Here is a 23951-nt window from a genome sequence, read left to right on the forward strand (position 1 = left end):
GTATCTCTGGGCCCTCTCGGTAATGCACATCACATAAGCCTTGCAAGCATTGCAACTAATGAGTTAGTTGCGAGATGATGTATTACGGAACGAGTAAAGAGACTTTCCGGTAATGAGATTGAACTAGGTATTGGATACCGACGATCGAATCTCGGGCAAGTAACATACCGATGACAAAGGGAACAACGTATGTTGTTATGCGGTCTGACCGATAAAGATCTTCGTAGAATATGTAGGAGCCAATATGGGCATCAAGGTCCCGCTATTGGTTATTGACCGGAGACGTGTCTCGGTCATGTCTACATTGTTCTCGAACCCGTAGGGTCCGCACGCTTAAGGTTACGATGACAGTTACATTATGAGTTTATGCATTTTGATGTACCGAAGGTTGTTCGGAGTCCCGGATGTGATCACGGACATGACGAGGAGTCTCGAAATGGTCGAGACGTAAAGATTGATATATTGGAAGCCTATGTTTGGACATCGGAAGTGTTCCGGGTGAAATCGGGATTTTACCGGAATACCGGGAGGGTTACCGGAACCCCCCGGGAGCTATATGGGCCATAGTGGGCCTTAGTGGAAAAGAGAAGGGGCTGCCCTAGATGGGCTGCGCGCCTCCCCCTTCCCCTAGTCCTATTAGGACTAGGAGAGGTGGCCGGCCCCCTCCTCCTCTTTTCCCCCTCCGCGAATCCTATTCCGACTAGGATTGGGGGGGGGGGAATCCTACTCCCAGAGGGAGTAGGACTCTCCTGCGCCCTCCTCCTTGGCCGGCCAGCCTCCCCCCTCTACTCCTTTATATACGGAGGCAGGGGGCACCTCTAGACACACAAGTTGATCCACGTGATCTATTCCTTAGCCGTGTGCGGTGCCCCCTGCCACCATATACCTCGATAATACTGTAGCGGAGTTTAGGCGAAGCCCTGCTGCTGTAGTTCATCAAGATCGTCACCACGCCGTCGTGCTGACGAAACTCTACCCCGACACTTTGCTGGATCGGAGTCCGGGGATCGTCATCGAGCTGAACGTGTGCTCGAACTCGGAGGTGCCGTAGTTTCGGTGCTTGATCGATTGGATCGTGAAGACGTACGACTACTTCCTCTACGTCGTGTCATCGCTTCCGCAGTCGGTCTGCATTGGGTACGTAGACAACACTCTCCCCCTCGTTGCTATGCATCACATGATCTTGCGTGTGCGTAGGAAATTTTTTGAAATTACTACGAAACCCATCAGTGGCATCCGAGCCTAGGTTATTTATGTTGATGTTATATGCACGAGTAGAACACAAGTGAGTTGTGGACGATACAAGTCATACTGCCTACCAGCATGTCATACTTTGGTTCGGCGGTATTGTTGGACGAGACGACCCGGACCAACCTTACGCGTACGCTTACGCGAGACCGGTTCCCTCATGCACAGAGATGGCTTGCGGGCGACTGTCTCTCCAACTTTAGTTGAACCAAGTATGGCTACGCCCGGTCCTTGCGAAGGTTAAAACGGAGTCTATTTGACAAACTATCATTGTGGTTTTGATGCGTAGGTGAGATTGGTTCTTACTTAAGCCCGTAGCAGCCACGTAAAACTTGCAACAACAAAGTAGAGGACGTCTAACTTGTTTTTGCAGGGCATGTTGTGATGTGATATGGTCAAGGCATGATGCTGAATTTTATTGTATGAGATGATCATGTTTTGTAACCAAGTTATCGGCAACTGGCAGGAGCCATATAGTTGTCGCTTTATTGTATGCAATGCAATCGCGATGTAATGCTTTACTTTATTACTAAACGGTAGTGATAGTCGTGGAAGCATAAGATTGGCGAGACGACAACGATGCTATGATGGAGATCAAGGTGTCGCGCCGGTGACGATGGTGATCATGACGGTGCTTCGGAGATGGAGATCACAAGCACAAGATGATGATGGCCATATCATATCACTTATATTGATTGCATGTGATGTTTATCTTTTTATGCATCTTATCTTGCTTTGATTGACGGTAGCATTATAAGATGATCTCTCACTAAATTATCAAGAAGTGTTCTCCCTGAGTATGCACCGTTGCCAAAGTTCGTCGTGCCCAGACACCACGTGATGATCGGGTGTGATAAGCTCTACGTCCATCTACAACGGGTGCAAGCCAGTTTTGCACACGCAGAATGCTCTGGTTAAACTTGACGAGCCTAGCATATGCAGATATGGCCTCGGAACACGGAGACCGAAAGGTCGAGCGTGAATCATATAGTAGATATGATCAACATAATGATGTTCACCGATGAAACTGTTGGAAATATGCCCTAGAGGCAATAATAAAAGCATTATTATTATATTTCCTTATTCATGATAATTGTCTTTATTCATGCTATAATTGTGTTATCCGGAAATCGTAATACATGTGTGAATAACAGACACCAACATGTCCCTAGTAAGCCTCTAGTTGACTAGCTCGTTGATCAACAGATAGTCATGGTTTCCTGACTATGGACATTGGATGTCATTGATAACGAGATCACATCATTAGGAGAATGATGTGATGGACAAGACCCAATCCTAAACATAGCACAAGATCGTATAGTTCGTTTGCTAGAGTTTTTCCAATGTCAAGTATCTTTTCCTTAGACCATGAGATCGTGTAACTCCCGGATACCGTAGGAGTGCTTTGGGTATACCAAACGTCACAACGTAACTGGGTGACTATAAAGGTAGACTACGGGTATCTCCGAAAGTGTCTGTTGGGTTGACATGGATCAAGACTGGGATTTGTCACTCCGTATGACGGAGAGGTATCACTGGGCCCACTCGGTAATGCATCATCATAATGAGCTCAAAGTGACCAAGTGTCTGGTCACGGGATCATGCATTACGGTACGAGTAAAGTGACTTTCCGGTAATGAGATTGAACGAGGTATTGGGATACCGACGATTGAATCTCGGGCAAGTAACATATCAATTGACAAAGGGAATTGTATACGGGGTTGATTGAATCCTCGACATCGTGGTTCATCCGATGAGATCATCGTGGAGCATGTGGGAGCCAACATGGGTATCCAGATCCCGCTGTTGGTTATTGACCGGAGAGTCGTCTCGGTCATGTCTGCTTGTCTCCCAAACCCGTAGGGTCTACACACTTAAGGTTCGGTGACGATAGGGTTGTGAAGATATGTATATGCAGTAACCCGAATGTTGTTCGGAGTCCCGGATGAGATCCCGGACGTCACGAGGAGTTTCGGAATGGTCCGGAGGTAAAGAATTATATATAGGAAGTGCTGTTTCGGCCATTGGGACAAGTTTCGGGGTTATCGGTATTGCACCGGGACCACCGGAAGGGTCCCGGGGGTCCACCGGGTGGGTCCACCTATCCCGGGGGGCCCCATGGGCTGAAGTGGGAAGGGACCCAGCCCAAAGTGGGCTGGGACGCCAGCCCCCCAAGGGCCCATGCGCCTAGGGTTGGGGGAGAACCCTAAGGGGGGCGCCCCCTTGCTTGGGGGGCAAGCCCCCCACCCCTTGGCCGCCGCCCCCCTAGGAGATCCCATCTCCTAGGGCCGGCCACCCCCCCTTGGCACCCCTATATATAGTTGAGGAGAGGGGAGGACTTGATACCTCAGCCTTGGCGCCTCCCTCTCTCCCTGTTACGTCTCTCCTTCGTAGTATAGGCGAAGCCCTGCTACTGTGACGCCCTGCATCCACCACCACGCCGTCGTGCTGCTGGATCTTCATCAACCTCTCCTCCTCCCCTTGCTGGATCAAGAAGGAGGAGATGTCTCCTGTCCCGTACGTGTGTTGAACGCGGAGGTGCCGTCCGTTCGGCGCTTGGTCATCGGTGATTTGGATCACGTCGTGTTCGGCTACATCATCACCGTTCTTTGAACGCTTCCGCACGCGATCTACAAAGGTATGTAGATGCATCTGATGACTCGTTGCTAGATGAACTCCTAGATGGATCTTGGTGAAACGAGTAGGAAATTTTTTGTTTTCTGCAACGTTCCCCAACAGAAACTACTCCATCTCACGTGATGATCGGACATGGTTTAGTTGATTTGGATCACGTGATCACTTAGAAGATTAGAGGGATGTCTATCTAAGTGGGAGTTCTTAAGTAATATGATTAATTGAACTTTAATTTATCATGAACTTAGTCCTGGTAGTATTAGCATATCTATGTTGTGGATCAACAGCTCGCATTGTTGCTTTCATGTGTTTATTTTGATATGTTCCTAGAGAAAATTGTATTGAAAGATGTTATTAGCAAAGATGCGGATTGGATCCGTGATCTGAGGTTTATCCTCATTGCTGCATAGAAGAATTATGTCCTTGATGCACCGCTAGGTGACATACCTATTGCAGGAGCAGATGCAGACGTTATGAACGTTTGGCTAGCTCAATATGATGACTACTTGATAGTTTAGTGCACCATGCTTAACGGCTTAGAATCGGGACTTCAAAGACGTTTTGAACGTCATGGACCATATGAGATGTTCCTGGAGTTGAAGTTAATATTTCAAGCAAATACCCGAGTTGAGAGATATGAAGTCTCCAACAAGTTCTATGGCTAAAAGATGGAGGAGAATCGCTCAACTAGTGAGCATGTGCCCAGATTGTCTGAGTACAACAATCGCCTGAATCAAGTGGGAGTTAATCTTCCAGATAAGATAGTGATTGACAGAATTCTCTAGTCACCATCACCAAGTTAGTAGAACTTCGTGATGAACTATAATATGCAAGGGATAACGGAAACAACTCCCAAGCTCTTCGTGATGCTGAAATCAACGAAGGTAGAAATCAAGAAAAAACATCAAGTGTTGATGGTTGACAAGACCACTAGTTTCAAGCAAATGGCAGAAGGGGAACTTCAAGAAGAATGGCAAGCAAGTTGCTGCTCAAGTGAAGAAGCCTAAATCTGATCCTAAGCCTGAGACTAAGTGCTTCTACTGCAAAGGGACTGGTCACTAGAAGCGGAACTGCCCCAAGTATTTGGCGGATAAGAAGGATGGCAAAGTGAACATAAGTATATTTGATACACATGTTATTGATGTGTACTTTACTAGTGTTTATAGCAACCCCTCAGTATTTGATACTAGTTCAGTTGCTAAGAGTAGTAACTCGAAACGGGAGTTGCAGAATAAACAGAGACTAGTTAAGGGTGAAGTGACGATGTGTGTTGGAAGTGGTTCCAAGATTGATATGATCATCATCGCACACTCCCTATAATTTCGGGATTAGTGTTGAACCTAAATAAGTGTTATTTGGTGTTTGCGTTGAGCATGAATATGATTTGATCATGTTTATTGTAATACGGTTATTCATTTAAGTAAGAGAATAAATTGTTGTTCTGTTTACATGAATAAAACCTTGTATGGTTACACACCCAATGAAAATAGTTTCGTTGGATCTCGATCGTAGTGATACACATAATCATAATATTGAAACCAAAAGACGCAAAGTTAATAATGATAGTGCAACTTATTTGTAGCACTGCCGTTTAGGTCATATTGGTGTAAAGCGCATGAAGAAACTCCATGCTGATGGGATTTTGGAATCACTTGATTATGAATCAGTTGATGCTTGCGAACCATGCCTCATGGGCAAGATGACTAAGACTCTGTTTTTCGGAACAATGGAGCGAGCAACAGATTTGTTGGAAATCATACATACTGATGTATGTGGTCCGATGAATATTGAGGCTCACGACAGGTATCATTATTTTCTGATCTTCATAGATGATTTGGGCAGATATGAGTATATCTACTTGATGAAACATAAGTCTGAAACATTTGAAAAGTTCAAAGAATTTCAGAGTGAAGTGAAAAATCATCGTAACAAGAAAATAAAGTTTCTACGATCTGATCGTAGAGAAGAGTATTTGAGTTACGAGTTTGGCCTTCAGTTAAAAACAATGTGAAATAGTTTCACTACTCATGCCACCTGGAACACCACAATGTAATGGTGTGTCCGAACGTCATAACCGTACTTTATTAGATATGGTGCGATCTATGATGTCTCTTACCGATCTACCACTATCGTTTTGGGTTTATGCATTAGAGACAGCTGCATTCACGTTAAATAGGGCACCATCTAAATCCGTTGAGGCGACACCGTATGAACTATGGTTTGGCAAGAAACCTAAGCTGTCATTTCTTAAAGTTTGGGGTTGCGATGCTTATATGAAAAGGTTTCATCCTGATAAGCTCAAACTCAAATCGGGGAAGTGCGTCTTCATAGGATATCCAAAGGAAACTATTGGATACACCTTCTATCACAGATCCGAAGGCAAGACTTTTGTTTCTAAATTCGGAAACTTTCTGGAGAAGGAGTTTCTCTCGAAAGAAGTGAGTGGGAGGAAAGTAGAACTTGACGAGGTAACTGTACCTGCTCCCTTACTGGAAAGTAGTTCATCACAGAAAATTGTTTCGGTGACACCTACACCAGTTAGTGAGGAAGCCAATGATAATGATCATGAAACTTCAGATCAAGATACTACTGAACCTCGTAGATCAACCAGAGTAAGATCCGCACCAGAGTGGTACGGTAATCCTGTTCTGGAAGTCATGATACTAGATCATGATGAACCTACGAACTATGAAGAAGCGATGGTGAGCCCAGATTCCGCAAAATGGCTTGAAGCCATGAAATCTGAGATGGGATCCATGTATGAGAACAAAGTATGGACTTTGGTTGACTTGCCCGATGATCAGCAAGCAATTGAGAATAAATGGATCTTCAAGAAGAAGACTGACGCTGATGGTAATGTTACTGTCTACAAAGCTCGACTTGTCACAAAAGGTTTTCGGCAAGTTCAAGGGATTGACTACGATGAGACCTTCTCACCCGTAGCGATGCTTAAGTCCGTCCGAATCATGTTAGCGATTGCCGCATTTTATGATTATGAAATTTGGCAGATGGATGTCAAAACTGCATTCCTGAATGGATTTCTGGAAGAAGAGTTGTATATGATGCAACCGGAAGGTTTTGTCGATCCAAAGGGAGCTAACAAAGTGTGCAAGCTCCAGCGATCCATTTATGGAATGGTGCAAGCCTCTCGGAGTTGGAATAAACGCTTTGATGAGTTGATCAAAGCATATAGTTTTATACAGACTTGCGGTGAAGCCTGTATTTACGAGAAAGTGAGTGGGAGCACTACAGCATTTCTGATAAGTATATGTGAATGACATATTGTTGATCGGAAATAATGTAGAATTATTCTGTAAAGCATAAAAGGAGTGTTTGAAAGGAGTTTTTCAAAGAAAGACTTCGGTGAAGCTGCTTACATATTGAGCTTCAAGATCTATAGAGATAGATCAAGACGCTTGATAAGTTTTTTCAATGAGTACATACCTTGACAAGATTTTGAAGTAGTTCAAAATGGAGCAGTCAAAGAAAGAGTTCTTTCCTGTATTACAAGGTGTGAAGTTGAGTAAGACTCAAAGCCCGACCTCGGCAGAAGATAGAAAGAGAATGAAAGTCATTCCCTATGCCTCAGTCATAGGTTCTATAAAGTATGCCATGCTGTATAGCAGATCTATTGTATGCCCTACCACTGAGTTTGGCAAGGGAGTACGATAGTGATCTAGGAGTAGATCACTGGACAGCGGTCAAAATTATCCTTAGTGGAATAAGGATATGTTTCTCGATTATGGAAGTGAAAAAAAAGGTTCATCGTAAAGGGTTACGCCGATGCAAGTTTTGACACTAATCTAGATGACTCTAAGTCTCGGTCTAGATACATATTGAAAGTGGGAGCAATTAGCTAGAGTAGCTCCATGCAGAGCATTGTTGACATAGAAATTTGCAAAATACAAGCGGATCTGAATGTGGCAGACCCGTTGACTAAGATTCTCTCACAAGCAAAACATGATCACGCCTTAGTACTCCTTGGGTGTTAATCACATAGCGATGTGAACTAGATTACTGAATCTAGTAAACCCTTTGCGTGTTGGTCACATGGGATGTGAACTATGGGTGTTAATCACATGATGATGTGAACTATCGATGTTAATCACATGGTGATGTGATCTAGATTATTGACTCTAGTGCAAGTGGGAGACTGAAGGAAATATGCCCTAGAGGCAATAATAAAGTTATTATTTATTTCCTTATTTCATGATAAATGTTTATTATTCATGCTAGAATTGTATTAACCGGAAACATAATACATGTGTGAATACATAGACAAACAGAGTGTCACTAGTATGCCTCTACTTGACTAGCTCGTTAATCAAAGATGGTTATGTTTCCTAACCATAGACAAAGAGTTGTTATTTGATTAACGAGGTCACATCATTAGTTGAATGATCTGATTGACATGACCCATTCCATTAGCTTAGCACCCAATCGTTTAGTATGTTGCTATTGCTTTCTTCATAACTTATACATGTTCCTATGACTATGAGATTATGCAACTCCCGTTTGCCGGAGGAACACTTTGGGTGCTACCAAACGTCACAACGTAACTGGGTGATTATAAAGGAGCATTACAGGTGTCTCCAAAGGTAGATGTTGGGTTGGCGTATTCCGAGATTAGGATTTGTCACTCCGATTGTCGGAGAGGTATCTCTGGGCCCTCTCGGTAATGCACATCACATAAGCCTTGCAAGCATTGCAACTAATGAGTTAGTTGCGAGATGATGTATTACGGAACGAGTAAAGAGACTTTCCGGTAACGAGATTGAACTAGGTATTGGATACTGACGATCGAATCTCGGGCAAGTAACATACCGATGACAAAGGGAACAACGTATGTTGTTATGCGGTCTGACCGATAAAGATCTTCCTAGAATATGTAGGAGCCAATATGGGCATCCAGGTCCCGCTATTGGTTATTGACCGGAGACGTGTCTCGGTCATGTCTACATTGTTCTCGAACCCGTAGGGTCCGCACGCTTAAGGTTACGATGACAGTTACATTATGAGTTTATGCATTTTGATGTACCGAAGGTTGTTCGGAGTCCCGGATGTGATCACGGACATGACGAGGAGTCTTGAAATGGTCGAGACGTAAAGATTGATATATTGGAAGCCTATGTTTGGACATCGGAAGTGTTCCGGGTGAAATCGGGATTTTACCGGAATACCGGGAGGGTTACCGGAACCCCCCGGGAGCTATATGGGCCATAGTGGGCCTTAGTGGAAAAGAGAAGGGGCTGCCCTAGATGGGCTGCGCGCCTCCCCCTTCCCCTAGTCCTATTAGGACTAGGAGAGGTGGCCGGCCCCCTCCTCCTCTTTTCCCCCTCCGCGAATCCTATTCCGACTAGGATTGGGGGGGAATCCTACTCCCAGAGGGAGTAGGACTCTCCTGCGCCCTCTTCCTTGGCCGGCCAGCCTCCCCCCCTCTACTCCTTTATATACGGAGGCAGGGGGCACCTCTAGACACACAAGTTGATCCACGTGATCTATTCCTTAGCCGTGTGCGGTGCCCCCTGCCACCATATACCTCGATAATACTGTAGCGGAGTTTAGGCGAAGCCCTGCTGCTGTAGTTCATCAAGATCGTCACCACGCCGTCGTGCTGACGAAACTCTACCCCGACACTTTGCTGGATCGGAGTCCGGGGATCGTCATCGAGCTGAACGTGTGCTCGAACTCGGAGGTGCCGTAGTTTCGGTGCTTGATCGGTTGGATCGTGAAGACGTACGACTACTTCCTATACGTCGTGTCATCGCTTCCGCAGTCGGTCTGCGTTGGGTACGTAGACAACACTCTCCCCCCTCGTTGCTATGCATCACATGATCTTGCGTGTGCGTAGGAAATTTTTTGAAATTACTACGAAACCCATCACGAACACGGTTCAGACGCTTTTGGAGTTGTCTGACAATACGTGTCAAACACCCAAGCTCCTTCAAACTCCATGGCTCTAATGTTGACTCCAATGTACAAGTGCCGATGCAATGCCTTGGAGGCCCGGAGTCCGCGGTATGCCTCGCCAAGTCTCAGCTACAAGGCGATCATAATCTATATGGGTCTGCCATACGTTTTCATACCGAAATTGCTTCTTTGCCCTAGGCCGATCTGTCAATACCTCTTTGATTTCTGCTATCACAAAGCAATGATCAGACTCAACTGAAGGTAAATGTCTAACCCATATGTGATGAAAAAGCTGCCATAATTCCTCATTGGCAAAGGCTCTATCTAGCCGTGCCTTGACATCTGCATCTCCTGTTTGATTGTTGTCCCATGTGTAGGCGTGCCAGACCAGCCTAGGGCCTAGGTCTTGGAAGGAGATCTCATCCGCAACCTCCTGAAACGCTCTCATGTGAGTTTCAGACCGCGCCGCTCTGCTGAAGTGCTCACAAGCAAACAAAATTTCATTAAAATCTCCCACGCATAGCCATGCACTATGGGGTATGTTATACAAAGTACGCAAGAACCGCCAACTGTGATGTCTATCTTCCGCTCGTGGTGCTCAGTAAAAACCAGTGAAACGCCAAACATAAGTGTTCTGATTATTATTATGAACTAGTACATCGATATGGTTCTTACTGAAATTTTTCAAATCAACGGTCACATCCTTGGACCAAAAAAGATCTATGCCGCCACTGAGGCCGACACTGTCAACAGCAAAACTGTCTGCAAAACCAAGCGTATACTTCAAATCCTCAACTGTTTTTGCCTTCATTTTTGTTTCTATTACAAAGAGAAGGGAGGGTCCTTCCAGCTTCACAATACTGCAAAGCTCCCGGACTGCCTCGGGGTTCCCAAGCCGCCGGCAGTTCCAACTTAAAACACTCATTGTGATGGGCAGGACCATGTCGCGGTCTCTGCCGAGTTTTCTAGTGTAGGCTTCTTCTTCTTTGGTTCACGAGCAAAAACATCTCCTTCTGTTCCATTACTAGCTGAGCTTGGGTCCTTGATGTTTGCACTTGTGTCCCCAATTGGATCGTTCGAACTCCCATCTGTAAGCAGCAATGTTTTTGCCACTAGTTTGTAAACTTTGTGTGGGCCTTCTTTGCGCTTCGGCTGCTGCTTGTTCTTCATAGGAGATGTCACTTCCTCCCCAGGTTCCTTGGTAGTACTCGAATTTCTAGTGGTTGGCTTGCTATGAGTCTTTGGTTCCTTGGTGGAGTTGTCGCTGGCCGGCTGCTTCTTTGCATCATCCGAATCACGAAGCTTGGAGCCAAACGGAAGCTCACCCTTGGCATCGCGAGAGCCCGGGGTAGCACAATAGAGCTCTGAGTGCCCTAGTCTGCCACAGGAGAAGAAAAAATAAGGCAACTGTTCATATTGAATGTCATACACACCCATCTTCTTCCTCCTGACAGAGTCGATCAAAATCCACCTTCTCAAATGCTTGTCTACCTCAATTGATATCCTTGCTCTCAGGTAACCGCCATTGTGATCAAACTTGACAAACTGGGCGTTCTTATCCATCTGCTTAGCAATCAGCATCCACCACGCCTCATCCCTTAGGTTATAGGGTAGATCCATAACCCTAGCCCAAATCTGCAGGCGATCAAACTGGACCTCGTCAGGCCGCATGCACTCGTCAAACTCAGCCAACACCACAACGTTTTTGCTGATATGCCATGGCGAGCCGCCCCACACCCGATCGCTGTCCCTCTGATTCTCGAATTCTGCTACAAACACATTTACTCCCGCTGATCTGAACTTCAGACCGCGCGGATTGCCCCATGCCGGCGGAGCGCATTAGTGATTGTCTGGATGTGAATATAGTTCTGGTGGAGCACCTTCCCGGCCAAGAGCCACTGTTGGGGAACGTAGTAATTTCAAAAAATTTCCTACGCACACGCAAGATCATGGTGATGCATAGCAACGAGAGGGGAGAGTGTTGTCTACGTACCCTCGTAGACCGTTCGCGGAAGCGTTATATCAACGCGGTTGATGTAGTCGTACGTCTTCACGTCTGACCGATCCAAGTACCGAAAGCACGACACCTCCGAGTTCTGCACACGTTCGGCTCGGTGACGTCCTCGCCTTCTTGATCCAGCAAGAGGGGCGAAGTAGTAGATGAGTTCCGGCAGCACGACGGCGTGGTAACGGTGTTGGTGAAGAACAATCTCCGCAGGGCTTCTCCTAAGCACTACGAAAACTATGACGGGGGATAAACTAGAGGGGACGGGGTTGCCGGCACACGGCTTGGTGTTTCTTGATGTGTCTTTGGTGCTAGCCCTACCCCTCTATTTATATGTTGAGCCCTGGGGTCGAAACTTGGAGTAAAAGCCTCCTCAAAGTCGGTTTCACCCGAAAGGCAAGAGTCCTTCTCGGACTCCAGGGCTAGACGCCAGGGTTCCCGGCGTCTACCCCCTAGACGCCAGGGTTCCTGGCGTCTAGCCTCTCGTCTCCGCAAAACTTCCTTTTGCACTTTCCAAAAGCCTCGTGGGCTTTCCCCTTTGGCCCAGATAAAGTGTTCTCGTGCCCAAACATTTCGGGAAACATCCGGAACCCCTTCTGGTGAATTCCGGAACCCTTCCAGAGATCAAACACTACTATCCACATATCAATCTTTACTTCCGGACCATTCCGGAGTTCCTCGTCATATCTGTGATCTCATCCAAAACTCCGAACAACATTCGGTCACCAACATACATAACTCATAGTACTATATCGTCAACAAACGTTAAGCGTGTGGACCCTACGGGTTCGAGAACTATGTAGACATGACCGAGACACCTCTCTTGTCAATAACCAATAGCGGGACCTGGATGCCCATATTGGCTCCTACATATTCTACAAAGATCTTTATCAGTCAGACCGCATAACAACATACGTTGTTCCCTTTGTCATCGGTATGTTACTTGCCCGAGATTCGATCGTTGGTATCTCAATACCTAGTTCAATCTCGTTACCGGCAAGTCTCTTTACTCGTTCCGTAATACATCATCGCGCAACTAACTCATTAGTTGCAATGCTTGCAAGGCTTATAGTGATGTGTATTACCGAGTGGGCCCAGAGATACCTCTCCGACAATCGGAGTGACAAATCCTAATCTCGAAATACGCCAACCCAACAAGTACCTTTGGAGACACCTGTAGAGCACCTTTATAATCACCCAGTTACGGTGTGACGTTTGGTGGCACACAAAGTGTTCCCCCGGTAAACGGGAGTTGCATAATCTCATAGTCATAGGAACATGTATAAGTCATGAAGAAAGCAATAGCAACAAACTAAACGATCAAGTGCTATGCTAACGGAATGGGTCAAGTCAATCACATCATTCTCCTAATGATGTGATCCCGTTAATCAAATGACAACTCATGTCTATGGTTAGGAAACATAACCATCTTTGATCAACGAGCTAGTCAAATAGAGGCATACTAGTGACACTCTCTTTGTCTATGTATTCACACATGTATTATGTTTCCGGTTAATACAATTCTAGCATGAATAATAAACATTTATCATGATATAAGGAAATAAATAATAACTTTATTATTGCCTCTAGGGCATATTTCCTTCAGCCACTTCTCCGGCCTTCCCTCGACGCGATCGTCAAGGATCAGAGGAGTAGCCTGTTCCTTGGATATGTCAAGCTTCCCAAGGGCCTCCTCAAGTTTCCTCCTGGCGGCACAGCCCGCCTGGGGATCGCTCCGCTCCCCCGAGCCCACGGCGCTGGGAGCAGCCATGAGCCCGGAGAACTTGCCGCCCTTCTATCCCACTTGCACCGGCGACGAGTCGTTGGGCAGAGTTGGATCCACGTCAAACCCTAATCATCTCCAGCGCCACCAGAGGTTTTAGGGTTTGGGGAAAACTAAATGGCTTGATTTGTTGTTGTGTATAAAAGGTCTTGTATTAGTTAACAGAGGGAGTAACTAAGGATGGGGCAATTAGTACGACTTGTGAAGATATGATAAATGAGGCCATACGGATTCCGTACACCACCAACTCCGAGGTTTTTGATTCATACATCCATCCGCTGTCAAGCATTTTTTTTCCTTTTTTTCCGCGAATACGCATTGGATGCATATCATTTCATTGATAGGGGAAGTAGACTTACAGGGAGGCGGTGAATCTCACACTACATACACTAAGAGGCGTAGCGGAGAGACGCAGCGAGCAGAGGAAGGGTTGCTCAGCCCAGTACAGTACATCCATCCGCTATCAAGCTGGCGACCAAAGTCGGAGTGACCAAAATAAATTTCTTGGCCTCGATTGGACAGTAACAGACAAACAATTGAGCTGCCCACAACGTTAGGCATGCAGCACCATAGTGTTAAGTTAACATTCAAAATGCTTTCGTAGATAGAGAGAACATTATCTTGGATGTTTGTTACGGGATAAGAGCATTTTCCACTGGGTTTACCAAACCCGTTTACTATCTAGTGAAGATTCAAAAGACTTGCTATGGATAAATGCATGAACATGTTCACTAGATTCAAACGACTTGCTATGGCTATATTTTGTGCAAATTACGGTACATGAACATGTTCCGCCAGATTTTCTAGGATAAGTGCCTTGTTTTCTGTACGTATTTTGCCGACTTGGGGTTTTCTAGCCATTTTGACCATCCAGCTGGGGAGAGGAGGGACCACATCGGTGATAGAGAGATTTCTAAGAGTTCCGTTGCAGAGTCTCCATTCTCACTATCTCAGTCTCGGCTATAGTCGCCTAATGTGAGTGGGCCGAGAGCAGGGTGTCACCCTGCTTTTTGTGCAAATTACGGTACATGAACTATGGATAAATGCATGAACATGTTCACTAGATTCAAACGACTTGCTATGGCTATTTTTGTGCAAATTTTGTACACAACTTGAAGATGCGAAACCAATCTAGTCCTCACGAACTGAACTCAATCCATTAAGCATGCTCAATCCTGGACGAGGGGGAAGGCCCCCTTCGGCGAGGGATAAGAAGGGTGTCTGGACCCTGAACCCTAGTTGGGGGATGCGAGATGGGAGAGTATGGATGGCATTTTTTTATGTAATAACAGAGAAGTATAGGGCACGCTTTTGCGGGAGGATGAGAAACTGGTGGAGCTTGCCGGAAGCTGGTGTGGACGAGCTTCTTGCCCGCGGTGCATTTCGGAGACCAACTTCTCCGAAGCCCAAGCCGAGAAATTAAGTTGTTTGTTTGAGTTTCTGCTTTTAGGGGGCTAAAAGCAGCAAAAGCATAAGTAAAAGCCCAAACAAACAAGCCATATTAAGCTAAAAAAACTATTTGCCTAAAAAAAGCTCCAAAACAATTTAGCTAGACGTACTGCAGGTTGATTCTAAAAACGATGAGGGGTTTTCCTGCAGACGTTATGATGGACCAAGAAAAAAAAGGTTTATAGATATCCCAACTGACAACAACACGTACGAGAGCTATAGGTGAAAAAAAACATGGCAACACGAGAGCGATCTTAAAGCAAGGGACGACTCCGCCGCCGTCTACATACCTCGCCGCAGCGGGCCTTCCCTCTCCCGATCGATCCATGGGGATCCATGCCGCCGCGTGCACCACGAAGCAGTGGCTGCGGGAGCTCTTTACACCTCCGTGCGCACGTACGTACATAACTGCTCCCCGGCCCGACCGCATCTCTCTCCTCGGAGCAGTTTAATTCTGTTCTAATTGGTCAAGTCTCATTGCAGATGGTGGATCAGCCTGCCGGCGACGTGAACCTGTGTTTGACAAACTCCCCGTGGTATGTAACATATGCATTAATTAATTCCTGGCCGGTAATCAAGTGTTTGTAGTTAATTACAAGTAAAATATCTAGCACGGTATGCATTCGATCTTATTATGACTTTAGATGTGAATTCAACATATACAAAGATACGCCCAATTATGATTTTTTTTTACATCTTCTCATGAATAAACTGGTTTGCACTGTGCAAATTCCTCAATGTCCTGACATGTAGTATCTTGCAAGCATATATGCATGCTTACCAAGGAAATCTTCAAGGCTCGCCGTAGATCTGCCACGAAACACAGTTACATAGATTTAACCCAGTTGATGCACCCTCATCATCAAAATTGCAAATAAATTTACTTTGTTTCGTTGGCTTTGTGTGGTTGTGTTTCTGAACTTTACTTTGTTTCGTTGGCATTGTGTGCGTCTTGCTATGCAGGACCTCCCCTCAATGCAATGATTAAGTCAATAAAGCTCCTATTATAAAACAAACATATATGTGTGCGGGTGCTTGTTTTATTCAAATTAACAACAAATCAAGTCAGCACGTGTTTATTACTATCTGTGGTCTAACCGTCGAAATTTTCAACCTTGGTTCTGTAGGACATCATACATCATATACATTCCCTCTTGCCAGTGCGAGATGCTGCTCGTGCTGCCTGCGTGTGTCGTGGATTTCTGCGTTCCTGGAGATGCTATACCAACCTCACTCTCAGTGTGGAAACACTTGGGTTGACTGGCAAGAAATATAAGGACGATGCAGATATCTTTCTTAGGAACACAAAAATTCTTATCAACATACTTGACAAAATTCTTAGGAACCACTCCCGCCATGGGATGGAGATATCCAGACTTGATCTTGAGCTCTACCCTTGCAAAAATATCGACGCGTCGTACCTGGACAGATGGCTCCAAATAACTGCTGTTCGTCCGGGGATCAAAGAACTTAAGCTTGTGTTGTGTAGATCCATGAAGAAAGAGTACATCTTCCTATGTTCGGTTTTGTCTAATGAGGCGGCTGGAAGTTCAATTAGGTCTCTTGAACTCCACGCTTGTGCTTTTCATCCGACAACAACACTTGGCTGCTTGAGTAGATTGGAAACATTATGTTTGTATCGAGCCAACATTACTGATGAGGGATTAGGGCACTTGCTCTCCAAATCTTTCAGTTTGGGGCAGATTGATATCATCAATTGCAGTAAGATAATATGCTTGAAGATACCATGTACGCTGCAGAAACTCAATGTCCTCAAAGTTAGCTGGTGTGGGAGGTTGCAGGCGGTAGAGATCAATGCTCCCAATCTCTCCACTTTGCACTTTATTGGGGCCCTAGTAGAAATCTCAGTTGCGGATCCTTCACAACTTCAGGATGTGCATTTGGTAGATCCATCCCACTTGCTGTCTTATGCTCGTGCAAAGCTTTCATACATCGCGCCAAATGTCAAGAGCCTATCCTTGATCTCTCTTTGGGAGGTATGTGTTGGTTTTTACTCTTGTACCAATATGAAAAGCATAAGGTATGATATGATATTTTCCATATGAGCAATCTTTTTTTTTGCGGGAATTCCATAAGAGCAATCTAAAGTCTCAAATTCAATTTCATTATTCTTCATCCAATAGTTGTGGGCATAATTGTCGTGATCCATTCTTTAATTCTTGGTATCACTTTGTACTGTTGAGAAGGTGCTCATGCTTAAAGAGTTTGTGTTTTACGTGCTGTTCTAATATTCTTCACTCAAAGAAATAGCATGGTGCTTATCATCGAGTTGTGCATGTTTCCTGAAAATAATAATAAAATTAAATCGAATTGTACAAGATATACGGGCTTATAAATTATGTGTCATTCAATAGATTTGATTTATTATTAATTAACATTTATTTAAGAGATGCACGATTACATGTTTTTATAGTTTTCTTTCACCACAATATTCAACATAAGTATACACGTTCCAATAAGAAACTAGTAAATTTCAAAAGAACTATTTTCACGTGTGATTTGTGTTAGTCTAACATGGTTTACACATCGGTTGCTAGAGAAGTTATATAGGATCAACAGTTCTTTTGTATATAACACATGCATATTGGACGAACACGAGGCCGCCTGATTGATCTCCGGACCCTCTGTTCTTCAGAATGTCGATATTCCAATGATGCCCTCCAAGTTCCCCTACCTCACGAAGTTGGAAATTGACATCCTAAGATCATTGCAAGGCTGCTTCATCAGGTTTGATGTCCTGTCACTGGTTTCTTTTCTCGATGCTTCTCCGGCCTTGGATTCTTTCACCCTACATGTAAGTCATATCTCTTAGTCTATAAATGATGTTACAAAAGGATATCAAAGAACAATGGTATTGATGTCGATTGATCCTATATATCTATATCCAGGTAGGTCAGGATACCTTGAGACCTGATGATTCTGTTGTTAGAGGCGATAATGCTAATTATGAGAGGTGGCAGCCACAGTGCCGGCATGATCACCTCAGACAGGTGACGATCACAGGCTTTTGTTCATCAAAGAAGCTCGCTCAGTTTGTGATCTATCTCCTTGAGAGCAGTCCCCGGCTTGACTGCCTCACACTAGACACAACCCCTGGGCCTCGCTATAGTACGAAGTGTGGTATCACTAGAAAGCACACCTCCTCAAAAAAGATGGGTATATGCTGCCCAATGATGACCGAGAGTAATATAGCGGAGGCTCAGAGAGCTGTTGAGGTTGCAAACACATACATTGCAGGGAGAGTTCCCTCGGGTGTTGGATTCCAGGTCCTGGAGCCCTGTAGTGAATGCAACAATCCCAACAATCCCAAGCTGCGGTAGATGTGGATGCTACTGTGGTTTGTCCTAAAGCTATTCACTTACATGTATACTTATTTTTGTTCAAAGTTCAACCATGACCGGCAAGAGGATTATTTTATCGCCTTTGTGTGTTTTTTTCTTTTGAGAAATTGGCAGCAGCACATGTTTTCCTAAGAATAAATAGAGTCAAATCAATATATATACGCAAGAGAGCGGCTTGTTTTAAAACTGGAACACCTCTTTGGTGGCCTGCCCTGGCATTTGTTGTTAGTTGCTTTTCCTACAGTTCTTTTATTGATCACAATAGTGTTAATTATGGTGCTAATACTCGTGGGTAGGGTACTAGTAGGTGTGCTGATTGTTGTTTCTGTTTTTGCGCGCTGTTTACATGCCAGCCATTGGTCAATGACCATTCCACCGTCTTGTTCCAATCACTCCTGCTATTCCCACGGCTTGGTCATTTAGACGCAACCTCCCCAATACTGCTCTGTACATGGTCTAATTTTGCACTGCTGTTTCTATTGTCTCCCCATATATTTTCCAAGCAATGGAAGACTGTTATCGCACAGCGCTCCTATATGCAACGACAGATAAAATCAAGTGGTGAAAAATGATTTGAACTGCAGTGAACCGAAGGCTATTTTTATCGGGATGGAGATAAAATCGAGCGGTGAAAAATGATTTGAACTGCAGTGAATCTGAGGCTATTTTTATTAAGATATATAAAGGCTGTAAATCGATTCGATATAACACCGGCCTGGACCTTACCTTTATTCAGCTACTCCGCATCCGCAAGGCCGCAACTATCTTTTTGAAAGGAGGCTGCTGCCCGGCTTTAAACTGAAGCCCATACAAGCCAAGAGTACAAGTACAACTGAACTTAAAAAAAGTGTTCGATACAAGCCAAAGGGTAAAAGGAGCACAGCTCCAAAGCTCAAAAGCACGCCTGAGATAATAGGTAGACGACCCTCCAGAGAGGCAACCCGCATTGAACCGCAGCAATCCAACGCCCACAGCTAGCTGGATTATTGCACCCGGTAGATCGAAGAGCCCCTGTCTTTGCGCAAGCTGGAGATGAGACGATCAAGGAGCAATGAGTCCTTCTGCCTGCTCAATGGACTCCATGGCTGCAGGAATATCAGCGGTTTATATAGTCCGTCAGCTGGGTGCTTAAGAAAGATACCCTTGTGCAGGATTTTGTGGGTTAACTCCTCAAACCAGAGAATTTTGAGGAGTCAAAGGATGATGCTCTTAGCTATCTGCCTTGATGAGACATACTTTGATGCCGCGTGAGAGCATTGTCGCATTCTCTCACAAGTCACAACTGGTCTTGCTTGCTTGTTTACCATCACAAGTCTGCTGCAAAAAGGATCGCCTCCCTCATTAGTTCTGTTGACAAATTCAGCAGATTCAGAGCCAAACATCAAGACATGCTACAAATGGTGAGGCGATATTATATATATATGGGAATCATCCAGAATGAAGTACAACACTACAGCACAGATTATTTTTCTTACAGCTAGATACATAACAGAACACCAGGTACATGGTAAAGCGGCAAACTTAAGTTGTCTAAAAACCGGAAAGATGTTTTTCTTCGATCGATGGGGCCAGAGCTATTCACCAGCTAGCTAGCTGCTAAGGCCTAGGGTACTTCTGTCTGAAATTCAGTTCCAATGGTACAACATGTCAACGATGACAATTTAGGGTGATACGACTCTCTCGACGATGCTTCTGGCTGTTCCTTGATTTTGTGATTGCTTCTAGGTAGGTGTTGTGTAACAAGTCAACATGCACCACATGCATCATTGTGATGGTGCTGAGGTGAAGACGGCAGGCATCGATCTTCTTTTCCTGGCGTGCAGGTTTCTGGTGAACCCGCATTGTCTGTTGTTGATGCGGCCTTGCTCCTTGCATTCCGGACAGATTAAGGTAGCGCACTGCCCAGTCGCCTTCTCCCCACGGACAATCTGATAAAGAGATGACAAAAAGAATATTGGCATAAGTCATACTAATATCATGAGATTGAGTGACTTGCAGAATGAGAAGTTGATATTATTGGGCCAATATACTAGTGGTGTAAAAAACGTTCTTATATTATGGGACGGAGGGAATAGTATCGAGAGAGCTGGCGAGTTTAATTAGTTTGCAGATGGGAAGCCGGGTGGACTATTTATTACTGAGGACAAGAGAAAGTGGGGTAGAGTAGAGTTTTCACGTACAAATTTGCCGGACTCGAGGCTTTTGTAGATGATGAAGGTGTCTTGTGTCGCTAGATTATGGTGCTTTGAAAATTCTCCTGAGATTAAGACAATGCAATTCATCAGAAAACACATGTACATACTTACAAACGTTTGAAGTGTTTAGTTGACTCAGTCAGTGTTAAGACATACATACCAGTACTTTCCAAGACATACATTCTGCTCTTGTTGTTAGGCCAGTACCTGGGAAGTATCTCCCATCATCAGTGTGATATATAGTTATACATACATACAGTTGAACTAGTGAAATGAGGCAGATATTAACTCTCCAACGCTGCGAGACTATGATTTACGGAGTAGTCGCAGAGAAAATAATATATATTGCTCTGAACTAGTGATTACCTGAACTTAAAGTTCCATGTAACAGGAAGCCTCATGTCCTCCATCTTGAGTATCAGGCCATCCCTTTCAAGCAAAGCTGGAAGGTTAGCCTCGGCATCCCTCTGCAAAATTCAGTATATATATATATATATATATATATATATATAGTGAGATTGCGAAGCAGCAAACAGATAGTAACTTTTATGCATGTTGATTAATTAGAGTAATATATGTATAGTGGGCAGCTAGCTAGCTACGTACGTACCTTTGGCAGTACAATTCTTCCAATATTTCCAACATCACTGTTGGTCAACTCCTTCCACACAACCATATGGTAGTCTTTACAGTTGAACCTCTGTAAATAGTTTTGCAGGATCAAATTCAAGTTAGTTCAGTGGGAATGCATCCACTTCGAACTGCAGCAACCTGATGATCTTATGTGTGGTTCAGCTTTGGATGCTTGAAAATTGCTTTGGCACCTTCTTCATTTTAATACAATACAATAAATTACAACAGCAGCATGTTTTGCTACTTGTCATAACTTACAACTCGATCGTAGGAACATCAGGTTCCAGTTGTTTGCACAACAAGCTAGAGTCTAAATTTGGAACCAATTAATGGTAAATTGATGGAATAATTTTCTAAGTATTATTAATCTATTGGAGTATAAAGCAATCAATGCAGAATATATATATATAGCTTGTCTAGTTAACATAATGAAAAAAATCATGTACAGCAAAGAAGAGCATGCATATATAGTGAAGTAAATAGGACCTAGCTAGAAAGCATATATGCATCAAAGCATCATGCATGTTACTTACAGTAGTGAAAATTTGCCGGCCCAGGTTACTGAAGTTGTGATTCCCATCTAGCATCATGGTGTGATCTAGTCCACCACTGTTTTCACTTCCCACCTCAGGCGGGTCCTGGAAATTAATCTCACAAGCATGCATCGATCAGGTGTGTGCTAGCTCATGCTAATTAAACTTATATAAGCATATATAAATGATTTGCATGTTTCCTAGCTAGCTGTTGTTGTTACCTCTGAATTCTTCCTCTTCTGGGTGCGCCTCTTGGCCCTTTTGGCGTATCTGGACTCCTCGAATAATTGTGGAGGAGAGTGATTGTTTGGCACCGGAGATATTGGTTGAAAGCATTGAGCGGGTAGTAATGGTGGATCCACACTGAAGTTGGATACAAAGCCTGCAGCACGAGATCGATGTACAGAATGAATCAATGTGCAATAGTAGCATGAATGCAATTTAGATAGTCTGCAAAACAAATAAATTTTAGAAAATGTGTTTGCTTCGCAATCTATACCATCATAAAGAAAGCCCTTACAAAGTTGCTGGATTCAGCACAATGCTAAACTAAACAGTACAAAAACTTGAATACCAAATAAATTCAACTATATATAACCCTTGCATATAATCAATCAAAGAGATTGAACCCGATGTTATCAGATTCGTAGAATTTACAAAACAGATCCACACAGCATGGATACCTGAATCTTAAACAGAAATTGAGAAAAAACTGCACAGACACATGTAATTAAATATATGTATACCTGAATTACCTTGCTGATGATTATTGTTGGCATTGTAGGTGATGGCTTGTTGGTGACCCTGCTGCTGCTGCTGCTGCTGCTGTATGCCATGAGGGTAAACACTGTAAGAGCTCGGCGGCGGCGGCATGAAGTTGTTGGGCCATGCAGTGGCGGAGCAGAGCCTGGAGCTCTGATGGTAGCCATTGTTGTTGCCACTGTTGCTACCGCACGCGACAGACAGGATCGTGCTGTTGACGTTGTACATGGTCCAGTCCCCAAAAACCCCTGCTCCCATCGGGGCCTGCCGTGGCGCCGCGGCGACGCCGAGCTGGGGGGCGGGCGGCTGCCAGTGCTGGTAGTTGTGCGTCCCTGAAAATTATTAGCAAAGAAAAAACAGCATTAATCAAGGCCACAGTACACTAAACAACAAAAAACGCAAGGGAAAAGAAAAGGAAAGGAAGAACTAGCTAGCAGGTATGCCCTAATTAACAAGATGAAATGCGTGATTTAACACGCTACAAATGGAAAGTCCTGCCTGATCTAGCAAGTAGATTGTGCAGAATCTCGCTTCCTGCTGCAATCTTCCTCAGTGATCTGCTCCTCCCGGCCGGAGAGCGGCCAAGATTGCAGTCCTGGTGAAGAACAGAAAACCTAGAACGACATACGGATCTCGCGCACGCCCATGGCGGCGCGCGCAGCAGGGACACAGCGCGCGGATCCGGGCGCGTCAAAACCCTAAGCGAGTGGCCAGGAAGAAAGCCCTGGGATGGGAAGGGACAGATCGCGGAGAAAACGATCGCGCCGGCGACGGCGACGACGGCGCAAGGACGTACGAAGACGATGCAGAAAAGAAAGAAAAGACAAGATACTGACCGGCGGGCATCAGCAGGTTGGACTGGGCGCAGTGCGGCGGCGGCGGGGTCGGCGAGGGGGCCTGGACCTGGAGGGGCATTGGCTGCGGCGGCGCCTGGATCAGCGGGCCGGGCGGCCCGAACAGCTGCTCGAACTCCTGGTACTGGCGCTGCGCCAGGACGTTCGCCACGTCGCCGTGCACGCCGTGGCCGCCCACGGACGCGAGCAGTGCCTGGAACGACGCGTGCGGGCCGGCCCCCGGCACCGCCACGAAGTCGCCGGTCACGACCTCGCCGCCGGAGGAGTGCTGCGGCGACGGCGAGGAGGATCCGTTCGCGTCGGCCATGTCGTGCTCGCGCGAGGCAGCCAGCTAGCGCAGCCTCGTGCTCCGTGCGCTCTGGGTGTTTGCGTTCGGTTCGTTGTGGGCGTACACTGAAAGACAATGAGCGAGAGACGGTGACCGGCCGTGGCTTTTGAAGAGGCGGGGGGTATGCGGCGTGTGCTGCTCGCTAATTATTGAGAGATTGGGGGTGATTTTTTTGTAGGGGGAGCCATAATGGGAACATGGGAAACAAGGGAAATGGGGGTGTGGAAATGGAAATGTTGAGGGGTTTTGTGAGAT

General features: G+C 45.2%; 2 protein-coding genes across 3 annotated transcripts; one reads left to right on the forward strand and one right to left on the reverse strand.

Annotated features, from left to right (window-relative positions):
* The first annotated feature begins 15355 nt into the window (after positions 1-15355).
* LOC147987624 (uncharacterized) lies at positions 15356-18370 on the forward strand. The gene is made up of 5 exons (XM_087542453.1): positions 15356-15425; positions 15513-15565; positions 16157-17026; positions 17686-17844; positions 17939-18370. Exons 1-5 carry the CDS (start codon positions 15356-15358, stop codon positions 18368-18370), a joined length of 1584 nt encoding a protein of 527 aa, XP_087398579.1.
* A 1410-nt stretch (positions 18371-19780) lies between these two features.
* On the reverse strand, positions 19781-23793 carry LOC125538539 (putative B3 domain-containing protein Os04g0676650). 2 transcript variants are annotated; one of them, XM_087545410.1, is made up of 9 exons: positions 23351-23793; positions 22499-22846; positions 21974-22134; positions 21753-21857; positions 21197-21286; positions 20953-21053; positions 20747-20793; positions 20572-20648; positions 19781-20319 (listed from the first exon to the last, which is right to left on the reverse strand). In XM_087545410.1, the coding sequence occupies exons 1-9, from the start codon at positions 23673-23675 to the stop codon at positions 20155-20157; spliced, it is 1419 nt and encodes a 472-aa protein (XP_087401536.1). In that variant the 5' UTR covers positions 23676-23793; the 3' UTR covers positions 19781-20154. The 2 variants fall into 2 exon arrangements, with proteins under 2 accessions (XP_087401536.1, XP_087401537.1); XM_087545411.1 differs by having other exon boundaries at positions 22508-22846; positions 23351-23792.
* Positions 23794-23951: the final 158 nt, after the last annotated feature.

This window comes from Triticum urartu, chromosome 2A (genome assembly GCF_056163025.1).
Source record: "Triticum urartu cultivar PI428250 chromosome 2A, HENAU_Tu73, whole genome shotgun sequence".
NCBI lineage: Eukaryota > Viridiplantae > Streptophyta > Magnoliopsida > Poales > Poaceae > Triticum > Triticum urartu.